Raw genomic sequence first — 21,492 nt, 5'->3', positions numbered from 1 at the left:
AACCGTTCGATTTGAGGAATTCTGTTTGTATTCAAAAAATAGCGTTTCGTAGCGGAGACTTTGGAACTACTTTGCAACGTCCGTATAAATATAACGAGTCTAATAATTTCGTAGGCCCGTTATTTGCAGTAAAAATCCGAGGGTGGTATTAGAAACTATTCAGAAAGTTATTTGATTGGAATCGTTCAATTATTCCCTAGAAAGTTTGTGTATCTGTACTGTCAAGATATATTAATATTCGTTGTATCGTAGCGTAGAAAAGTGATTGAATTTGTTACCACAGAAAATTTTTAGGTTATCTTTTTAATTTTGTAGAAAGTTACGAATGTCGCAGTCTGTTTCTCGTAATATCAAAAAATGCATTCGATACCGTCGATTTGTATCCGCGATAGTGAAATAATGAAATAAGATCAATTTCGTGTACCGCCTCGATACTTTGTGACTGAGATGGATGACAAATTGAAGCTTTCCAACCACGAAACAGATTGTACGGGAAAATGTGATGACGTTAATTTTATTACAAAGCTAGATATTCGATTAACTGAGGGTACGTAAACGTGTATTTGCGTAATGTTTTTCTTCTTTAACTTCAGATATAAAATATGATTCTCCTATTTCTCTTTCTATATGCTATTAAAAAATTTTTTATATGTATACATTGACTACAAAAAAAATTATTTTATTCAATATGTAGATACTAATATATTTTTGTATGTGACTAGGCTTGACGATGCAAAATAGTGTTTTGCAAATCCAAAGTAATCATTATGGTAATAACATATATAGAAGTAAAAGTGATTCAGTATTATGGAAAAAAGATAACAAAGGACTGAAATTAGACAGACCGATGAATGACAGTATTAATTTAATGATTAATTTTGGTATTGACAAATCTGTTTCCAACATTCCTGGTGCAAAACTTCAAGGATGTCGTCAGTTACTTAACAGTGATATCAGCTTTTTGTACAATGATAGATCTTTTCATAGTTTGCTTTCCAAACGTACCAGTCTTTCTTTACCTGCAATATCAATATCATCTGTGAATGCATTTACAGTGAAAGATGAATATGATAATAATATATATATGTACAGAAGTACAAGAACATGTCTTGACGAAGAAGAAACTGTATTTAATCAGCCTAGAGAAATAAAGAATCTTCCATCTGATTTGCAATGCCCTACGAATAAAAACAATATTAATGTTTATAAAAGTGAGTCATTGGAAGCTGAATATAATAAAAATGATTTTAAGGAAAGTACTGTAGCAAATAATATATCAAAAATTGAAGAACCTTGCAAAATGATAGTAGATTCGCAATTAGAGACAAATAACATTGAGACTTCAAATGAGAAATCTCAAAGTTGTGAAAATCCACATAAGGATAATGAATTGAACTCGATTCCGACGATGAATACACACGTGCGAAGTAACTTAAAGTCCCGACCGACGTTAGCTGATGATAGTAAACTTGTTAAAATGTCACTTCTGACAAATCCAATGAACATAATGCAGTCAAATGTTCAGCTTTTAAATAGAAGTCGTAATTTTTTAAACTTCATAACAGAAAAATCAACAAACATTATGGAGAAAGCTTTACTACCACAACATTTGGCAATGAGATATAATCACATGTCGAAATCTGTTGAAACCGATACTGTGGGAGGAGCACTTGGTACTACTAATGAATTCCCTTTGGGAAATGTAACAAGTAAATCAGATGCAATTTTAATAACAAATTCAAATAATATTTCTAATGCAACAAATTGCATGGTAAAACAAGATCATGACAAGAGCAAAGATAAATTGGATGGTGCAACAAATAATAGAAACGAAGTCAATCCATTTGCATCTATAAAAGAGAAAATATACGATCTTGAAGGTGAAATAGTATCAAATGAGAAGGAGTATATTCTTGATAAAAATAACATAGATGAATTAGATTGCAATATTACCAATGAACAGGCAAAGCGCGATTTTTCATTGACAGAAACGAATAAAAGAAACTTCTTGCAGATAGAGAAATTACACGACAACATGTGTAAAACAGAATCGCTTGATACTCGCACCTTGCTAGATTCAGATATTTCGAAATATGGTTCATTAGATCATCCGTTGCATCGTATGCTGTTAGAGGATTACACCAATTTAAAAATCAAGCACTTTAAAAGTCAGGCAAAGTTATTAGAGAAAATAGATAGTCTAGAGAAATCGTATCGATCGGATAGGGAAGCGCATACAAATACAGATGCATATAACTTGCAAGTAGGGAACTTAGAAAAAGCTGTAACTAAATTAACAACCGATCTGAACGCGTCACTGGTCACGCAAGAAGCCCTGAAGAACGAATGTACCGCGGTAAATAAAGAGAGAGAAAATATGGTTATGAAATATGTAATTAGTGAGAAACAATTGATTGATTCGCAAAGGTACGCACAACAACCACAACCATATAATTTAGCCATATTACATTTTTTAGACATTATCTTAGACGAAACTTGTAACAATGTAGAAGTTTAATTATTTGTAACATATATAACAGAGCGAGAGATTCCGCAGAACGTAAAGTTAAAGAACTTCTGAAGGATCAGGAAGCATTACAATATAAGTTACGTCAAACGCAAGGTGAGCGTACAAGAATATGTAACATTCTGGACGCAGGACGTCGTGAAATAGTTGATCATCAAAAAGAGATAGAGAAATTAAAAGAGGATGCTAAAACAAAGGAAGTCCAACTAAAGTGGACACAAACTAAACTTAGGACTGAAATGGAATTGCAGAAGGATACTCAACAGAAACTGGACAAAGCTTTGGTAAAATAGACTGCAATTTTGTTTTTTACATGACCATAGGGAACGAAATTCTTCAATAGAATATAAATATTTAGATGTATGTTGCAGATAAAAATTAATGACATGAAAGAAGAATGCGAGCAGATACGTCGCGAGACGCAAGAATCATTCCGTAAATTTCAGCAGTCCGAAGAGAACAAAGCTGTGACATTAGATCAACAATTGAAGGAGCATCGAGCGCGTTTAATCTTAGAGAGGCACGTTACGGAAGATAAAGAAACACTGAGACTTCAGTTACAAAAAGAACTGGAAATTCTGAAGTCTAGACAACAAGATTTGATCGAAGAAAATAAGAGGCTTAACTTGAAAGTTCAAGATTCTGAGAAAGTTTGGTTGAGCTATGAAAACAATTTGAGTGATTTAAAAAATGTGGCGAAACAACGTCAAGAACAAATTACCGAATTATCAAACAAAGTTTCTCATTTAGAGACATTAAAACTTCAATTGCAACAGTAAGTATATTATGTTAATATTTTTTTTATTTATATTCTTGGAATTTACGATGTTTGATGAAATTTTATTAACTAAATAGAGAATATTTAAAGTTTCTTACCTTATATATCTTTCAATGAATATATTTGAAGAAATGGATTTTTAAATGGAAAATATTAATTTTATTTATGCAGTAAAGAAGAGTATATTGCGTCGGTCGAAGTTGAAATACAGCAATTACGATCGGCTAACGAGGAAATGCAAGCCGACATGCAAGCATGTCGTCAAAAAGAGGCGAATATGTTGGACTTTACGCAAAAATTAACGGACAAAAACGTGCGTCTTCAATCCGAGTTTATCGCGATTCAAAGGAAAGCGGATTATCTCGAATCCGAACACGGTCCATTACGCGACTGTATTAACGAATTAACTAATAAAGTAAAAGTTTTGGAAAGAGACTTTATAGAAGAACAAAAAAAACGAAGAGAAGAGTGTGAGATTTTGGCTAAGCATGTCGCCGAACAAACCCAACTTGCGCAAAACATTGCCCAGAAATTGGAGGATAGTCAAGGTGAAAATGCAGTATTAAAGAGGAAACATCAAGTTTCGATCAAGGAGATGACACGAGAATTACAGCAATGCCGTAGAAAATTAGAAGTGTTTGAAGCCGCATCTCCTACTAATTCCTTGGATATTACATCCAGGACTGGGTCTAATACTTCTTTGAATACAGGTTCGATATCAATAAATATTTGAATATTGAAATACAGTTTTTTATATAAGTCAATTCTAAATGATTGAAATAGTTTTATTATTCGTATATTTTTTCCAGGCGATACATTAAACGGTGCCTTATCGGATAACAATGCTAATAGCGACCATACTCATCCTATACCTAATAAACAAATATTAATGGATCACATTATAAAATTACAAGAAATAAACGCAAAAAGAGCCGAGAAACTTGATTTTTTAGAGGGACATACTCAAGTATTGGTCGAGGAACTAAAGAAAAAAGAGAAAATCATACAAAACTATATTTTACAACAAAACTTTGGAGCTTTGGGATGTAACGAAAGAGATAAACACAAGGTACAAGCACTTGTTTAATTAATTACACCTGAATACGTGAACATCAATGTCATAAAAATGATCACTTGAACTACCTTTTAATACATTTGCATAAAATATAATTTTATTTAAAAGTTGGAGGTTTAATTTGGGAACTGATAAATATACAGAGTATATGACATATTTGGTTTTTTTATATTTATATTCCTTAAATAAAGATAAATTGATACAAAACTATATTAAATTGTGTCAATAATAGAAATTATTTTTTATAATCAAGCATATCAAAAGCAGAAGGGATGCAGTAAGTGTGAGAAAATAAATAATATATGTATTAGAATATATCGTACACACACACACACATACAGAAAAAGTATAAGTCAAGCAGTATTAAATACTGAGAAATATTAAATGAAATATACAGTCTTGTTTATTATTATACATGAATAAATATACATACTGTTTTTTAACCATATAGGCGGAATTGGCGCGACATGGAGGTATAATGGCATCTGTTTACAATCATCGAGTTTCAGACGAGAATATGACTCTAGAACTTTCTTTAGAAATAAACCAAAAGTTACAAGCAGTTCTTGAAGATGTATTATTGAAAAACATCACTCTGAAGGTACATACGTCGGATAAAAATTATAAATGAAAAATTATTATATTCATTAATTATTAATTTATTAAGAAACACGTTAAATATACAGTGATATATACAGGGCGGCACCCTGTGTATATATACACACACACACACACGCACACACATACATATATACTATTACAGTACATATATATTATATATATCGTTCTCTAAGATTTATATAATGCTATAAATTTAATATTCTATCATGCTATTTTCTTTTATCTTTACAGGACAATATTGATACATTAGGTAAGGAGATAGCAAGATTAACAATGCAGTTTCAACAAAGTCAAATCGAAAATTAATAATTGTTACATATATAGGTGCATACATATGTGTGCGTGTATATACACACACATATATATATATATATATTGTAGAGAATTGTGTATAAATGATTCAACGGCATTTCACTTATTATTGTTTTAAGTTGCGTTAAATAACTTGTTATTTTTGTCACTCTGCTATAGATTGCATCAGATATATATATATATATATATATATATATATATATATATATATATATATATATATTTGATGTTATATTTAATATAATAAATTCTTATCTTAAAATCAGTGTCTCCTGTTTTGTGAGAAATATAAATTTTAGTGTTAAGAAATTCGGGAGGTGTCAAGGTAACAAACCACGAACTTGGTAAATAAATGTTTATTTGCAAGTTTAACTAAATTAATTTAGTTTCTAGAGTACTTACATCTAGAGGCACTAGTCAAGCTTAAAATCTAGCTGACTACAACTTTATATATCATACCCGATGACTAATATGTTGATCTACGCTCAGGTTCTCAAACACAGTTGATGAACGAGCGTGTAACAGGTGAAAGATTGCGAATCGAAGTGAAATCTCGACTAAACCTAGTTTAATATTAGGTATCTTTAAATTTACTTTGAATTGTTTATTTTGAGTATTTTGAATGTGAGCGATTAGATTAGTGTACATAAGATATTCGCTAATATAATTTTTATGGAAGAAGAGATCAAGGGAACCAATATACGTGGTTTTCCCCTGTAAGATTATTGTTGATCAATGTGTGACAGACGCTATAAAACTGCATACTCATTCCTTGTATTGCGTATTTAATGATCAAATTCATTTGCACGTCGTGCGCTTCTAATATTCACCGTCAGCTATGATAGCTAATGTTGCTTTTGAAGGTTGTCTTTTTTTTTTAAATAATCGAGAAGATCGTAAAGTGCTACATGATACTGACAACTAATACTGCAATAATAGAGTATAAGAGAACGTCAGTAGACGTAATAAGGTAGATTTAATATATTTACTTTAGTTATTTTAAGTGTTATATACGATAAAGAATTGCTATAGAAATAATTAATGCCTGCTTGAAATTTTATGCCATACGATTTCTCTTTACGGCACATTGTAACCATGTTTTATAGTTAATTCCGCCATTTTCAAGTTTTGTGGACGTGCACTTATATGATACAAAAAACATTACGCGTGTAATTAAAATAGGGCTTATTTATTTCAATAATTTATTTCAATAATTTATTTTTTAATGAAAAAGAGATTTTGACTTATCTTTTCAGTTTAATTCCATACTAATTTCGATGTCCTCATTATTTTCATAGAATACTATACGATCGAGTTTTTATATCTCTTCTTTTTGTTCTAAGAAATAAATGGAGATTTCCATTTAATTCTTTTAATATTCTTTCGTATTTTTCGTTCTTTTTTCAATAAAAGTCTGATGTATATATCTACAGGAAAATTACATATTCTTTTTTCTTTACATACGTTTTCTTTGAGAAAACATAATTCATTTTGCACTGGTTTCAAACAGGCATAACTTTAACGTCCAAATCCGTTTACTACTCTCGTGATTACTTCCGTGCTACATGCCGTGTGAAATAGACAAGATTTCTAGAGCAACCTTCTAGTGTTAAGTAGTTTAAGAATCGAATTACAATCGATCAATGGAACGCCCGATTAATATTTAGGAAAGACAAACATACGAAAAACAAGGTGTCGAGGAAACTGTAGCAGCAAAATTCGAAGAGTAAGATTAGAGAATAAAGAAATAATTATTCAAAATTTCGAAAATACATTATCAACGAAAATACATTATCAACGAAATAATAAATTAATTTTGAAATATAAATATCATATTCACATTACGAAGTATTCATTACGTGGAATAGCTAGTATGTTGAATTATAATATATGGACAATGTTACTAACTATGCCATGGTTACGAATACATTCGCGATTAAGAAAAACAAAGTACGTGAAATCACGAATCACGGTACAATCGAAAACTAGGTAATACCCGAGTGTAAAAATATCCCACATTTTTAATCTGTGTTTTTACACGTAGAATTATCGCTTTTTCCATTGTACCATATATCACGTCTCGATAGAATATATAATGTGAACAATATGTTCATAAGTCATAATAAACAACACATTTTGATGTTTTTAACGTAGAAAATAAATAGAACGCAACCTTTTTAGTATAATTAAAGCGCGTCGTTTTACAGTGAACAATAATTATACGAATCATATATATATATACGGCAATAAGATATGTTTTTAATACTGGATAGTTAAATAAACATTACAAATTCGAATGTAACATATAAACCGTACTTGCTAGTCTTGCTTTCTCAGAGCTTAATCGAATAACTGATAGATCACGCGATCATGCGTAAATGAACACGTATTGCCAATCGTTGTTGGTATTATCCATTTGTTACATTCGAATTCGATATGTATATTTAGCAAACAAACTTTGAGCTAACTTAAAGCTGTCCTAACAAAATAATTATTTTGTATTTTTTGTATAATCTATTCAATCGCTGCATCTATGCTGCAAGTGTCTACTGAAAATAGTTTCTTATGGTTTCATCCGTTAATTGTTCAAAACTATACAGTCGGATATATACGGTGTATTCTGTAATTAGCGACATAATCATCAGGAAGAAAAATGGAAAAATCTCTTACATGAAAATATAAATCGAAAATACAGAGTAAATTATTCTTTCTAAACGATGCTTCGCTTTCAAAAAAGAGAAAAATTTCACATATTGAAAAATAAATATCTCCTTCTTTTCTCACAATTAAACATATCACAACATATTACAATTAAAATAATCTTCAACTTTTCTTATTCGTTTCACTCCATATTCTCGGTTTATTTTTTGGCTCCTGTAGACTTATATTTAACTTGTCTCTCATATATGCGTATCTTCTCGTTTGTATCACCAGTTATGGGACGACGTACGCGTATGTATATGTATATAAGCGCTATATTAGCGAAACTTGCCCTCAACTACACCATCAACATTCGTGAAGAATTGAGAGCGATACAGTATCGTGATACAATACAACTGTTGAAATGCCACCTTCACGGACAGTACATCACCAATTTTGGCTAGCAACTCACTAGATTCGTGTGATAGTGAGGCATTCCTTTTCGTCAGATATCGAAGTTCGACTGTATCGTTCTTTCGAATGTACTCTTATCAGAATAATTCTTATTAAAAAACTAGAGAACACAGACGAAGATAAAGTAAAATTCGTTGAGCCATTGGTGCGTATCGCGCTTGGCACGAATACAGGACTGGTATCATTAACATCATTGCGAACCAACTCTTTATCATCGCACGCAATCTATTAGATATGTGCATGTAAAGAAGAAAATACTGTATTTTAAATCTACATAGAGAGCAAGAAAATAAGTTACTTTTTGGACAATATTCTGTCTCACTTGTTACTAACTCAAATGTAGTAATTTCGAACACAAGTGTATCAATTTCCTCCACTGATTGCAAAAATGAAAAAAGAAAATGGAACTGCTTGACATTTATCTTAGAGACATGTATCGGAACGATTGCGTGTGCCACTTACGTTTAAGTTAAATTTCTACGCTTATGTGTTAAGTTCTTTCTCTCTTTTTGTCTTCCTCTCTAACTCCACAAAGATATACCTGCTCGAGAAAATAATGCTTAATGTTTCGCTAACAGTCGCCTATATTGCAATTCCAAAAAAATAAATTTTTGGTGTCTCTTGTTCATTTTGGCTTAAATAAAATGAACCGAGTTCTTTATGCAAAACTGGACCAGCACCGGGCAGTGTGTCACTACGGCAGAATTGCATTAATTGTAATACTGGCACAGTGAGGCAATGACCTTAGGATTCTCTAGATACACTATTTTGATACTTATTAACGTATTTATCTGAAAAACTATATAATTGCATGTCACGCGCACAAGTAATTATTATCATATTCTTTTTTTTTATCGCTCATTCTCGTTCACTTAATTTCTACACAGGATGTGTCGCACAAAGTGTATTTCTTTTGGAACCGTGTATTTTTCGGCCAATCTTGAGTCGACTTTTTCTTTACAAAAGTGTACCCTACCGTTCGTATTTTTTAATTAATTTCAAGTTGATTCTAATGTGACAGGACTTTATAATTCAAAGGTTAAAGATGTATAATATTATTAGAAATGGATTATAATATTAGAAATGGAAAAAGTTTCAATGAACTATCTTTTTTATGACGTTCTTGCTAAGAAAAAACTGACTCAAAACTGAAACAAGTCTACAGTCCAAAGTAAATCTACTTGATGCAAAATATCCTGTACATTGAAGTAATAAATAATCACTACATTGCACTGTGTGGCTGCGGACAGTTGCAAGTTTTATAACGAAATACACGAATGTACATTACGATTCTAATTATATATTAAAATTGGTAATCCTAATATTAAAACACGATTCATTTTTAACTCGTTCTCAAAGAGATTTCTACGCGATATTTAATATTCTTCACTATAGAAAATATATATGTTAAAAACAAAAAAGAAATTGGATGCATTTTCAAATGTAATTCTAGTTCTAATGAGAATAGCAGATAATTGAGAACGCCGTTGGTCGCCACTAATAATGGAAAAATTGTAATTAATATATTAATATTGATGAGAGACATACTGTCCGTCTTTTTCGCTGAACTTCGCGACGAAGTTGGTATCTTTTACTGATTAAGATCCATTTCTCAGATCTGAATTCAATCACAGCCGTTGAAGGTGCAAAGTGTCGCGACTTAACTCGTTGCTACGATACCTATGCCCTACAAAAAGACCCCAGATAGCATTTCGTAAACCGATAGCAAAGTTCTGAATTTCAGACACTTTGAGATATATCACTCACGATTAACGTGGATTTTTCGTGCACACTTACGCAAAGATATGTTCATTGTGTATAATACATGATGTTCATGTCATCGTGCGTATAGTGCGCGTTTGAGATGCATTGTACCGAACTTCAAATTACAATTCTCCTAAGATTGCGATTATACTTGTTGTATAATTTGCATATCTCTGACATAGAGTAGAATGTTATCTGGGTGTATTGTAGATGCAATGCGTTTATATATAACATACTAGTATATTGCCTATTAATACTATTTTAATTTAAAAACTATTCGAAGTGATTTTGGACATTAATTGTTTACATTACGAGAACGGACAAATGGAAATAATATATATGTATATACAAAGCAACAAAATTGTTTTGCATAAGAGAAAGATCGTTTGTACGTTAGAGTCCGTTAGATAAATCTTATTTACTCGTTCTTCGGATAGTTTATCGAAATTAGAAATGTGTCCAAAAACAGAAAATAATACATATTATACGGACCATGCTAGTACTATGAAATTCCATTATGGATATGTGCTGAGTCGACTTTACATCTATAATTATCGCTGGTTGTGTGAGACACGTCAAAATAACATAAGCTTTAAGTCCTGGTGCGCACTTCTCTATCGACTACATTGTGTCGAACTAAATTGTTGTTGTAATAATTGATAAAACAGATGATCTGTAATACACCTTGAACACGATGAATATATTGAGATCATACACGGCGCAAGATGGAATACATGCGCGAGATCCTACGATTTATGCTTTACTGATACCAAATTCTGCCATATTATGACACGCCGAACGAGCGATCTATTTTGCACTAGGAACTACATACTCCACAACTTGACTCTTTTCGTTACTTCGCAGGATGTTACTATTACTCTGATTTAGTCAGATATCGACTTCGAACATATCCTGTTCAATCGGTTTTTTCACCCAACTTCCAAGCTGCGCTCTCACAAAAGCGTCCTTCAATTGACGTTTAGCAAGCTATTTAAAAGGAAAGAAGAAGAAGAAACGGAATACGATAGTAAGTACTGATATTTCATTATATATACATACACGCGCGCACACACACGCGCACACATACACACATGTATTAAGATACATACGATATGTATTATTTTTGTAAACGAAATAATCACACTTACCGAGTAGTCCTGTACCGACGATTTCGCATCAAGATAATGACGGCAACGATTTTCATCAACATCTTCTATGGTTGGAAGTTTACCTAAGAGATTGAAAAACCTTCTAAAGAATGCCTGCTTAGATATTCTGGAAGGTTTACCCAACTCGTCTTTTCCAGTCGTGCAATTTATGACTTCAGCTTCGATCTGCCCTAAAATGTCCAACGACAAAGAAGTGCTCGTTAAATTAACTGTACACTTAATGCATTGAGATTAAGAACATTTACAAACCGATCGTCCAATTGACGCTGTAATTAGGAGCTTTTCCAGGTTGTCTGACCTCAGATGATGTGATTAAACTCATTAATGGTTTGTTAAGTCTATACGGTGGTGGTAAACCCTGAATAGTATTTTCGATACGACCGCATACTGCTCTGTACATATGACTGGGGTTCAAAAGACTGCCGAGAACAATGCTGTGGAAGTAAATTGGCTCGATGAAGTGGCTTAGAAGCGCGCCTTGCACACCAAGTACGTTCCATCGAGCTATTTTGTCCGAACACGACATCGTCAGCAGTCTTTGACCCTAAAATTTAAAGAAGACATGCGTGAGAAACGATGGAAAGATGTTTTTCCTCTTGTCAAGATTATCGACGATTATGTAAGTTTCGCTTACCATCAAGACGCCATCCCAGGTTTGAATACCTTCGTTGCTCTTGACAGGAATAGTCCCTTCGCCAGATTCTATCTTTGTACGTAATTGACCTCTTGCTCGCCTATTGGGATGTTTGTCTACGGATTCGTTTTCTTCGTGAGGCGAGAAGATCCTCGCGTCTCCGCAGGGGGCGGTATTTATGTACAAATGAAATTGGATGCCTTGCTTTAATTTGAATCCTTTCTTAGCTGGCTCGAGAATCGATTCCATGCTGTTATCCTCAGCGTGGAGTTCTAGTTGCTTATATAAATATTCACAAAGACATCGGCGTGCTACCACCTCCGCATGACAATCGTTGACAGCACCACCGCTAACGCTCAAATGTTCACCCGACACGCATTTCGTACCTTTTATCCAAAAAAGAAAAATGTTTTAATAGACGTTTTACACGCGCATACTTTTGGGAAATGCCTCAAAATAGCTTAAAGATCATAAGTGATGTAAAATTGCGCCTTACCAGTAGTAACGCATATCAGTTCGGCATCTGTTCCTTTTGTTTGCACAATACCGGCTAGAACCTTACGTCGTGCATGCTGTGGTTTGCTTTGTATGAGTTCACTAAATTTCTGGTTTACCATCTTGCCAATTTTGTCAGCTAGCATTTGCGGCAAAGTCATCTGTTCCTGCCAGTGTGCTGAATTGGAAAAGTTGGGCAAGATACGAACAGGGAGCGGTATACAAAACGAGGAACTGTGAACATTTCGCAATTTCGCTAATGCGGCTTTACTTGCTGCTGCTTTCGCTAGCTTCTTACTCGGGCCCGTCCCTTCGAACGTCTCTCCGTCAATAGTTACGGATATTGTGAATTTCGCGTAACTTTCTCCGTTATCGGATATGCAGTTGTATATAACGCCCGGATAGAGTTCGTTGATCAACGCTACTGGACCTTTATCTAAAAACTTACTCGTATTTTTTGGCTCTTGCGTTAATGTTTTAAATGCATTGACAAGATGGTTATCACGTTCAGTTACGTCGCTCGTGAAATCCGGCTCGAGAGATACAACAGATGGGCAAGTATTGATAGCCTGATGAACCTCCGGTGTATTTCTAAACTGTATGATGTTCCGTAGAGCAAGTTCCGCGGCTGCATGTTTTGCCATTTTCTTAGTGCGTCCTTTCCCTTCGTACGTTTGCCCATCGATTTGCACGGCAATCGTGAATATTGGAGCATGAGTGGGCCCAGTCTGACCCACCACTTTGTAAATAGCTCCAGTTTTTAGCTCATTCAAAGCGCATACTGCATTTTTCGGCTGTGGATTCTTATGACGTCTCTTAGCGTTGGTGACATCTAATTAAATAATAAATCAATACCAATTATATTATTGCAATAAATTTAGAGTTAAAGTAATCTGTGCAGCATATACGATATGAAATATTAATGTATACACATGAAATCATTGATCACTGACCTTCTATATCAGCTTCTGATGCCCTCTTAAGGACAGCTTTTGGCAAATTTCCTTGCCCCATCTGTGAAATAAAGTCATGAGACAACAATTGTAACTAATGCTTTATTCCAATAAGCAAACAGCTTTTTATTTTGGGCTTTGCATTGCATTAGTTATACACTGGCAAAAAAGATCAAAAGTGCAGATTTAAAAAAACTTGTAACTTGTGACATGTTCTTCAAACTTTAATTTTAATATTACTCCAATTTTGGTAAAGTGTTATTTTGTGCAATATAGAATAAGCAAATTTTCTTCTCTGTTACCAAGGAACTAAGATAATGTCAACAATTGTCGATAGATGTTTAGAGTAAGCGAACCTATTTTGGAACAGCACCTATTTCGAAACACTTTAATTTTTTTCCTGTATTAGCTGTCAAATAATATCAAATTTTCATGTTAGTAACAAAGAACACGTTCTTTGTTACTAACATGAAAATTTGATATTATTTGATGGCTAATACAAGAAAAAAATTAAAGTGTTTCGAAATAGATGCTATTCCGAAATAGGCTCGCTTACTCTATTATACACTGAGAAGCACAAAGTGATAATTTAGAAAAGATAGAAAGGCGCTTAGCAGAATAGCAGTTCCAGATTGCTATATGCTGACTTTAAAATCATTCACCTTTAGTTGGTGTCGCGGTCCAGCACACAACGTGCCAAATCAAGGGTTATCCTTCCTCACAGGCAGGTATTTTTGTTTTGAGTTTTGTTCTATGCCACTCATTGTGATGCATAATAAATAATAAATACAAATAATTTGAAATACAGCCAATATCAAATAGAAAGATCAAACTCACAACACCGACTAAAGGTTATATCAGTGAATGACAGAGATATTTTGTTACTGTGGAGTTATCTCATGTTAAATTTTAATTTTTAACACCAGTAGATTCTTAACTGAGATTGGCTTGGATCGTGCTCTGGGATACAATTAATTTTCGTCAATTCACGTTTTATCGTAATAATGTATCATGTATATGATTACAAAAATTCTCAATTCACTATATTTCGTTTATACAGGCTCTACAGATCCAATATGGATATAGATATATTTCTGACAGAACACAAGTTAGAAGTATGTCCAAGAAGCTAGAAGTATTCCAAACCACGTTGTCAAAGTGCTAATAACAACGGAATATTTCTTTACAACGTTATCGCTTTTTAAGTCCTCGAGATAACCTAAGTTATCTCTATTAACAGGTGGGAAGTCTTCCTTATCGTATAACTCGTTATATATAGTTGCAAGATTTCAACTCACCAGTGCTGTATTTCCATTCTGTGGACTTTCTGTTATACTAATATTAGTAGCAACCATTGGGGTGTCGCACCCTGAAAAATCGTGGAACATATAAACAAGCGAAGATAGTACAAGTAATTGTGGAAAATCAATAGAGCCATTTCTCGTACTTGTCTGACTCGATTGTTCGTTGTTATTTAGCAACGCCAGTCCAGTTGACATGGTGCGTCTCGCTTAGAAAAACTCGAAAATGCACGGGCGAAAATAAACGCTCGCAAGATACCGCGCGCACTATATGTACTTACATTGATTTTAATTATATTCTGATACTACGAAAATCCGCAGCGCCATTGCCGTTTTTTCGCACAAGCGCTCTAACCTAACCTAACGTAATCCGCAAGCCCAGCCTTACGTTTATCCGTCGCCGTCAAGCACAGTTTAAATGCGATCGAAGTAAGTGCGTTATCGTGGCCTTACCATATCATTTTTAGTCGTTTTCGGAACGAACGCATCATATTCAAATATTTATATCGCAACCTCAAATAATCAATAAAGATATAATCTGGCGTTCTGCAATCAATAATCACGAGCCGCAAGTATCCAAGGACAACGCGTTCTATTCGAGAATACTTAAATCGAAGTTTCCAGGGCATATATTATAAAACTCCACAGAACCGATTTCGCGACTGGAATAATTCCGTTTCCCCTAGAAAAGACAATAGAAATCTAGTGAATAGCGTAAATGTTCCGGTCGGAATCGATTCTGAAGAATTCATATATTTGAAGAATTTGTATATTCTTTAGTTTGCGATTCTAAAGAAATTCGTAATAAGTGCCAAGGTAGCATAGAGAATTTAAAAAGAATTCAAAAAGAATTCAAAAAAAATTTAGTCGTATGTCACCAATTCTGAGTTCATTTTCAGATGCAAAAAGAATTCTTCAAAGTTAAATTCAGTGAAAAGAATTCTTTTTGCATCTGAAAATGAACTCAGAATTGGTGACGTACGACTGAATTCTTTTTTAATTCTCTGCGCTATCTGGGACGTATCATTTAGAAACGTTTTCAGGTTTTACAAACGGTCATGAAACGTTACATATTTTTGGGTGACATTTGTAAAACCGATATGTTTTACTAATGCGTGTCATTTCAATTACAGTTTTAAAATTTTCGAATCGAATGCATTTTTCCTTCTTTCTCTCTCTTTTTTTCTCTCTTTCAATAACTAGCTTCAAATGCTTAATAAAACTGCCTCTCTAACATCATTTTCCGATGAAAAGATGTTTGTTACGTTAATTAATTGATGTTCTTTGGAAATAATTCTATATTTAAAAAAATTATAGGTCACGTCCGAAAGGGATTATATTCTTGAAAGATATCGTATACGATATTTCGATGAAAAGCTATATGTAATATGAACTATAGCTTTTCATGAAATATCGATATATCTTCGAGAATCAGAGCTCAGGTTCGAACATGTCTTTCTCAACATGAAATGACTTGTCCATCGATGTCGAAACGATGTCGATTTGACGGTTTCGACATAGAATCATTTTGACGTCAATCAACGAGTTACGCCACTTGCATATTTGTGCATCATGATTATCGACCGAAACAAATCACTTTTCTATCAATTATTTAAAGTTATTGATTATCACACAAATATCTGTGTATCTATTTAATACGAGAATGCTTGAATTAAAGATCGAAAGGCGTTAAAGACATTCGGTGAGTGCTCATAAGTCTCATTGTCATTTCGTCAACTCATAAGTCGATGTCATTTTTCAACGTTATTGTATCTCAAAGCTCTCTTCCTCAGGTAGGAATGCTCGAAATCCACCGAACAAATGCTCCCGTTTTATGCAATTTTAGATCCATTTTTTATCGCTAAACCGGTATGTACGCTTACGGACCTTTAAAAGAGAAACAGGCATACAGTTGAGACTTGGTGGAAGAAAAAGAAGAAAAGAACTAGTGCGAGTTAGCGCAGTTAGTTCAGCAATAAAAAACAGATCTTTTGAACTTGATCGTGCATGCTGCAATTTAGATATGGCGTGAAGGAAGGATTTCTTACTTCCGTAATATTTGTTGTACTGCCTGACTATGCCTTCCACGTACGCGGTGTTGTGTAAGCCGCGCGAAGCAATTTCGTCGTACACCAGGGCGATAATGTCCGGATCCTCGCCGAATATTCCGCGATTGAAGCACTTGACGATCGTACGCAGGTCCGAGTGGTTTATTAGAAATCGCAGCTTCTTCAGCAGAATTGGCGTCGAGAGAGTACTCAGATGTAAACGCCACGCGTAATCACACACACGCCGGACAATTCGCGAACGTTGTACTAATATACGCGTCAACGTAATTGCGATCTCGTATATGTTCTGCCTTACTTCGCTGAATGAGTCCTCTGTTACTTTTGTCATCTCACGCACAAGTTAAAACGGTCGCCGACTTGACGGACGCAGGATAATCGAGCTTTTAACGACGTTCAATATCGTAGAGTCGTGTTTATCGTGGTGATCTATCGCTACTTGTAGCGCGATTAATCGGTATCTTAAATAATACTGCAAAATAATATACTCGCGTTAACGATAACGACAAATTGATATAATTTGCCGCACGTCCGGAAATGTAAAACTATATCGATTTGTCGTCACTATTATGGCAAACGCTAGTTTTCAATGACACGTTACACGTTCGTACATATAAGCGCGGATATCACTCACACGATCAGAAAGGCAACAAGGATCACAGCAATGTAAACAGACTGCTGTCGTCCTTTCTAAACATCACGTCTACATGTCACCGCCGCGATGTGTATGTATATTCTTTAGTTTGCAAATTGCTTAGATAATACTTTCCTGCAAACAGCATGATGAAAAAAACGTAAATATCCATCAACCATTTCACAAGAGCTTTATTACAAGTAAAGTCATTTAGTGCATGAAGATAAGTGGAACATTTTAGAAGGGACTCTGATTTTATTAGTAACTTTCAGGTCCATTTTCCTCTGGAAGTTCTTCCATCCATCACAAATATTTTATTCTCAAATATATTCAACCCTTCCAAGAGGAATTTCTTACATTCTTTATTGACATTGACAAATTACTTCCGTCAATTTTATTATGCTCGCGACATTTCATTTCTCTCAGCTGAAGTTGCTGCGTCGAGCGATCGATACTTCTCGATACTTCTCGAACGTACGTATTATCGCAGTTCGAGAGACTCGATCACAGCTCTATAATCAGTTGCGGAACGGTTAACAGCGCGGTCGTGCAGGGGCTCGAATCGTGGCTTCGCATTTTCACAATTTCGCTCGTCCGAAATGTGTCTTGAGGGTCACAGTTGTCGAATTGCAAAGATAAGCCTCACGTATCTCTGGTGGCAAGATATTAATGAGAAATCGGTAGGAAAGAGCGAGTATCTTAGAGGATCGGTAAGTACCGACATAACAGAACTTTCATCTGAGATATCGACAAAGTAATACTAGAGACCATTTGTCTCACGAGATTACGCGCCTAATAACCTCATGTCGGTAAATATGTCGATAAAATATGTAAAATCAGTGTGGATGATAACTACAGAAATGCAGTTTCACAAAAATATTGAATATACTTGTATTTTTGTAGACGTAACAATGTATTTCTGTACACATAACGATAAAATATCAAGATAGTTGTAAATTATAAACTTAATATTTTGTTACGGTTTACATTATTCAGCGCGTAATACCTTATTACATGCTGAATGTCCAGCTATTTGTATCGGAGAATTAGAAATGGTCGATAATGTCATCCTTTCCTTTATCTTCGGATTCCTCAGGAATCCTTCGGACGCCTCTCAAACAGCATTCATGTTTCAAAGACGTCTTAAAGCATTTAAAGACGTTTGTTGTGTGGATTTTATCAGTATGAAAATTTACCTAGGGCTGATGGTCTTTAATAATATCTTGTTGGTGTCTGAAATTTTTGCATGTCGCGTCGCTCTTGCGACATGATCCTCTAATTATATGTATATCGTCGGTAATATCAGTGTTCTTTCATAACCTAATCTTTAACTTATTAAGTAATTGGGAAGTATCGACATTAGATTTGTTTTCTATTACTAAACTGTCTGAAATCTCAACTATTTTTAAGTTTCGCAAGAATATGATAAAAAAAACAGTTCAGTGATAAAAAAAATAGATCTATTGTTGGCGCAATGTCCTAACCAGTCCTAACCATATAATTCTAACAGTGCAATGCATTGGGCCAATATCGAATCTGTAGCGGCCAACCATTAGCTAACTAGTATATTCTTCTCGGGAACCATCTGAATGGTCTTATTAACATTTAATTACGCGTATTTAATTAAATTACACACAAAACATCTCTCTGGATAATAAGAAATTATAGTAGGAATGCTAATCATAAATTAGTTAAATTAATTATTGAGATATCTAACCGTTTATGTTTGTTATCGTGAAAAAAGACGTTGCAATTTGTCATACAAAATTTAACTTTTGAGGGCAAATTGTTACTTACCAGATTAGAAATCCTGCAAATTATATTTTTAAATAAAGGTAAAGATATGTAATAATACATACGGGTGCAGCGAGCAAAGTAATAAAGCTGCTTAAGGAAATGTGACAACCTGACACCGTTTGTGTAAGTTTTGACATACAGTCAGTTTATGATGTGATAGACAGTTCGAACATATACGTAGAAATAGTAAGGAGTTCAGTAACGTACATGAGTGTTAGTTTAGTGTAATGTGTCTGGCACACAGATAATACAGTCCCAGGTAGCATAGAGAATTCAAAAAGAATTCAGTCATATGTCACCAATTCTGAGTTCATTTTTAAATGCAAGAATTCTTTTCACTAAACTGAACTTTGAAGAATTCTTTTTATATCTGAAAATATACTCAGAATTGATGACATATGACTGAATTATTTTTTAATTCTTTTTAAATTCTCTGTGCTAACTGGGATCATAAGTTAAGTATAGGTAAGGGAGAATATACTATTAAGATATTATATATATATATATATATATATATATATATATATATATATATATATATATATCCCACTAATCATATATGTTATTGGATTCCTTACTACTTTGACGTGCATACGCGAATTGCCTATTACATTTACCAACATTGCATATAATACCCACATAGTACAGAGAATTCAAAAACAATTCAGTCCAATGTTACTAATTCTAAGTTCATTTTCAGATGCAAAAAGAATTCTTCAGAGTTCAGTTCAGTAAAAAGAATTCTTTTTGCACCTACAAATGAACTCAGAATTAGTAAAATATGGATTCTTTTTGAATTCTCTGTGTTATTTGGGTATAAAGTATACTAAAAAAGTTTCCTGATGCAATTGATAAGGAAACAATTTACATATTTTCTCTCTGACAATTTAAGTGAACAAGATTACAAAAAATTTTTCTATCAGAAAATATCTTCACGAATGATACATTGAATAGATCATAAAGAGATAGAGTTTTGTGGCAAAATTTTCTTTTTCACTATAGAATTGTGTCAGAAAAAAGATAGAAGAATTTTGCAAATTCTTTTACAATTTCTTTTTATATCTGTTGTAAATATTGACAAGATTATTAATTGCGTGTATCGTTATTATCAAGTTGAACTTAAGGAAACTGACACGATAAACTTTGAAACTTTTTAATCGAATTACAAATGGTGACAAGTTTTGCTAAATCCAAACGTTTATCCAATTTATCCAAACGTTTTATCGAAATAAAAATCGAAAAATCTGTTGACACGTTTGCTGCTCATCTCACGTGTCGTTTATATACACGGCACGTGGCGATGCGATTTCGTAAGACCGATTTAACTGTTGTGAGGCAACTATATTATCCGCTAAAACACGCTGAATGCGCTTCCACTCGTATCGGTTTCACTCTCATTTTTGCGGATTTTCCTATAATAACAGATTGCGTAAAATTGATCTTTAGCTACAAACGTGCACAACTATTTATAACCTCGCACATTTAAATTAATAATTAAAATTCGCTTAATTCATCGAGGACACGAGTTAAATGTAAAAGTAGAAACGAAAGAGAAGGTTGATTTGTAAAAAAAAGAACTAAAGAAGTATTTAAAAAAACGGCCGATGGAAAAAACAAATATTGATGACAAGTGCAAGTAATAAGCGTATAATAAGCATATGATATGTAATAATAAGCATATGATACGTTTGCTACGCTAAAGCTACGCACAATGTCGTGTTTTCATGATATGTCGTTACATATAAATTTGTATGCACTCGCTGTGTTCGTGGTCTTTTCGAGAACGTGTCTGCCTCTTTCGCTATTCTTCCACGAGAAGAATTACAGTAATGCTTACAGCTTGTTTTTACATAGTTGAGTTTCTCTTACACGTCATACGATCTCTACGTTTACATTCATCTAGTTTTGGTTAGAGATACCTTCGAGTATTTAATTGAACTGCGCTACAATATATGGTTTATGTCGTCCAGGGGTAGCACTTACATTTTCAGATAGATTGTGGGTAAAAAATCGATGTATATGTATATATGTATGGTGCTTTAATCTTCAACAAATATCGAGTTCGGAGTATATTTAAGTTTACGTAAGTTCCTATACAATCCCATAAAGATCCGTTATTTTGGACTAAATCATTCGCGAAGACACATTGATCTATCTCAAGTAAAATTAATCCAGTTTAATTGGAGAAACTTGTGTTAACAAGATATCAACATAACAATCTTATTGATAAATTTGATATTGGTAAAATTTAG

General features: G+C 33.6%; 2 protein-coding genes across 7 annotated transcripts in view; one reads left to right on the top strand and one right to left on the bottom strand.

Moving 5' to 3' along the window:
• Positions 1-7,457, top strand: LOC116842553 (coiled-coil domain-containing protein 186). 2 transcript variants are annotated; one of them, XM_032811927.1, is made up of 9 exons: positions 1-547; positions 723-2,427; positions 2,541-2,811; positions 2,899-3,302; positions 3,477-4,015; positions 4,115-4,374; positions 4,634-4,657; positions 4,832-4,981; positions 5,233-7,457. In XM_032811927.1, the coding sequence occupies exons 1-9, from the start codon at positions 448-450 to the stop codon at positions 5,305-5,307; spliced, it is 3,528 nt and encodes a 1,175-aa protein (XP_032667818.1). In that variant the 5' UTR covers positions 1-447; the 3' UTR covers positions 5,308-7,457. The 2 variants fall into 2 exon arrangements, with proteins under 2 accessions (XP_032667818.1, XP_032667819.1); XM_032811928.1 differs by lacking the exon at positions 4,634-4,657 and having other exon boundaries at positions 12-547.
• LOC116842554 (double-stranded RNA-specific editase Adar-like) overlaps positions 7,041-21,492 on the bottom strand; it is a 24,964-nt gene continuing 10,512 nt past the window's right edge. Inside the window, exons 1-8 of one of the 5 annotated variants that reach the window (XM_032811931.1) lie at positions 15,197-15,560; positions 14,741-14,811; positions 13,443-13,503; positions 12,491-13,321; positions 11,995-12,380; positions 11,610-11,904; positions 11,340-11,530; positions 7,041-11,178 (exon numbers count right to left, since the gene is read on the bottom strand). In XM_032811931.1, coding sequence (XP_032667822.1) covers positions 11,080-11,178; positions 11,340-11,530; positions 11,610-11,904; positions 11,995-12,380; positions 12,491-13,321; positions 13,443-13,503; positions 14,741-14,797 — 1,920 coding nt within the window. In that variant the 5' untranslated portion in view covers positions 14,798-14,811; positions 15,197-15,560 and the 3' untranslated portion in view covers positions 7,041-11,079. Of the gene's footprint in view, positions 11,179-11,339; positions 11,531-11,609; positions 11,905-11,994; positions 12,381-12,490; positions 13,322-13,442; positions 13,504-14,104; positions 14,687-14,740; positions 14,812-14,889; positions 15,160-15,196; positions 15,561-16,791; positions 17,001-21,492 lie in introns of those variants that run through there. The other 4 variants (XM_032811929.1, XM_032811930.1, XM_032811933.1 and 1 more) reach the window with 4 other exon arrangements.

Source organism: Odontomachus brunneus, unplaced genomic scaffold (genome assembly GCF_010583005.1).
Source record: "Odontomachus brunneus isolate Ranch 3 - 2012 unplaced genomic scaffold, Obru_v1 Obru_scaffold_025, whole genome shotgun sequence".
Taxonomy (NCBI): Eukaryota; Metazoa; Arthropoda; class Insecta; order Hymenoptera; family Formicidae; genus Odontomachus; species Odontomachus brunneus.
This window is presented reverse-complemented; position numbering and strand designations above follow the sequence as displayed.

Bases quoted from the DNA above. Each gene is read 5' to 3' on its own strand.
- LOC116842553 (XM_032811927.1), top strand. From the start codon at position 448: ATGGATGACAAATTGAAGCTTTCCAACCACGAAACAGATTGTACGGGA. The intron at 548-722 runs GTACGTAAACGT...GTATGTGACTAG, and splicing joins AGATATTCGATTAACTGAGG to GCTTGACGATGCAAAATAGT. The intron at 2,428-2,540 runs GTACGCACAACA...CATATATAACAG, and splicing joins CAATTGATTGATTCGCAAAG to AGCGAGAGATTCCGCAGAAC.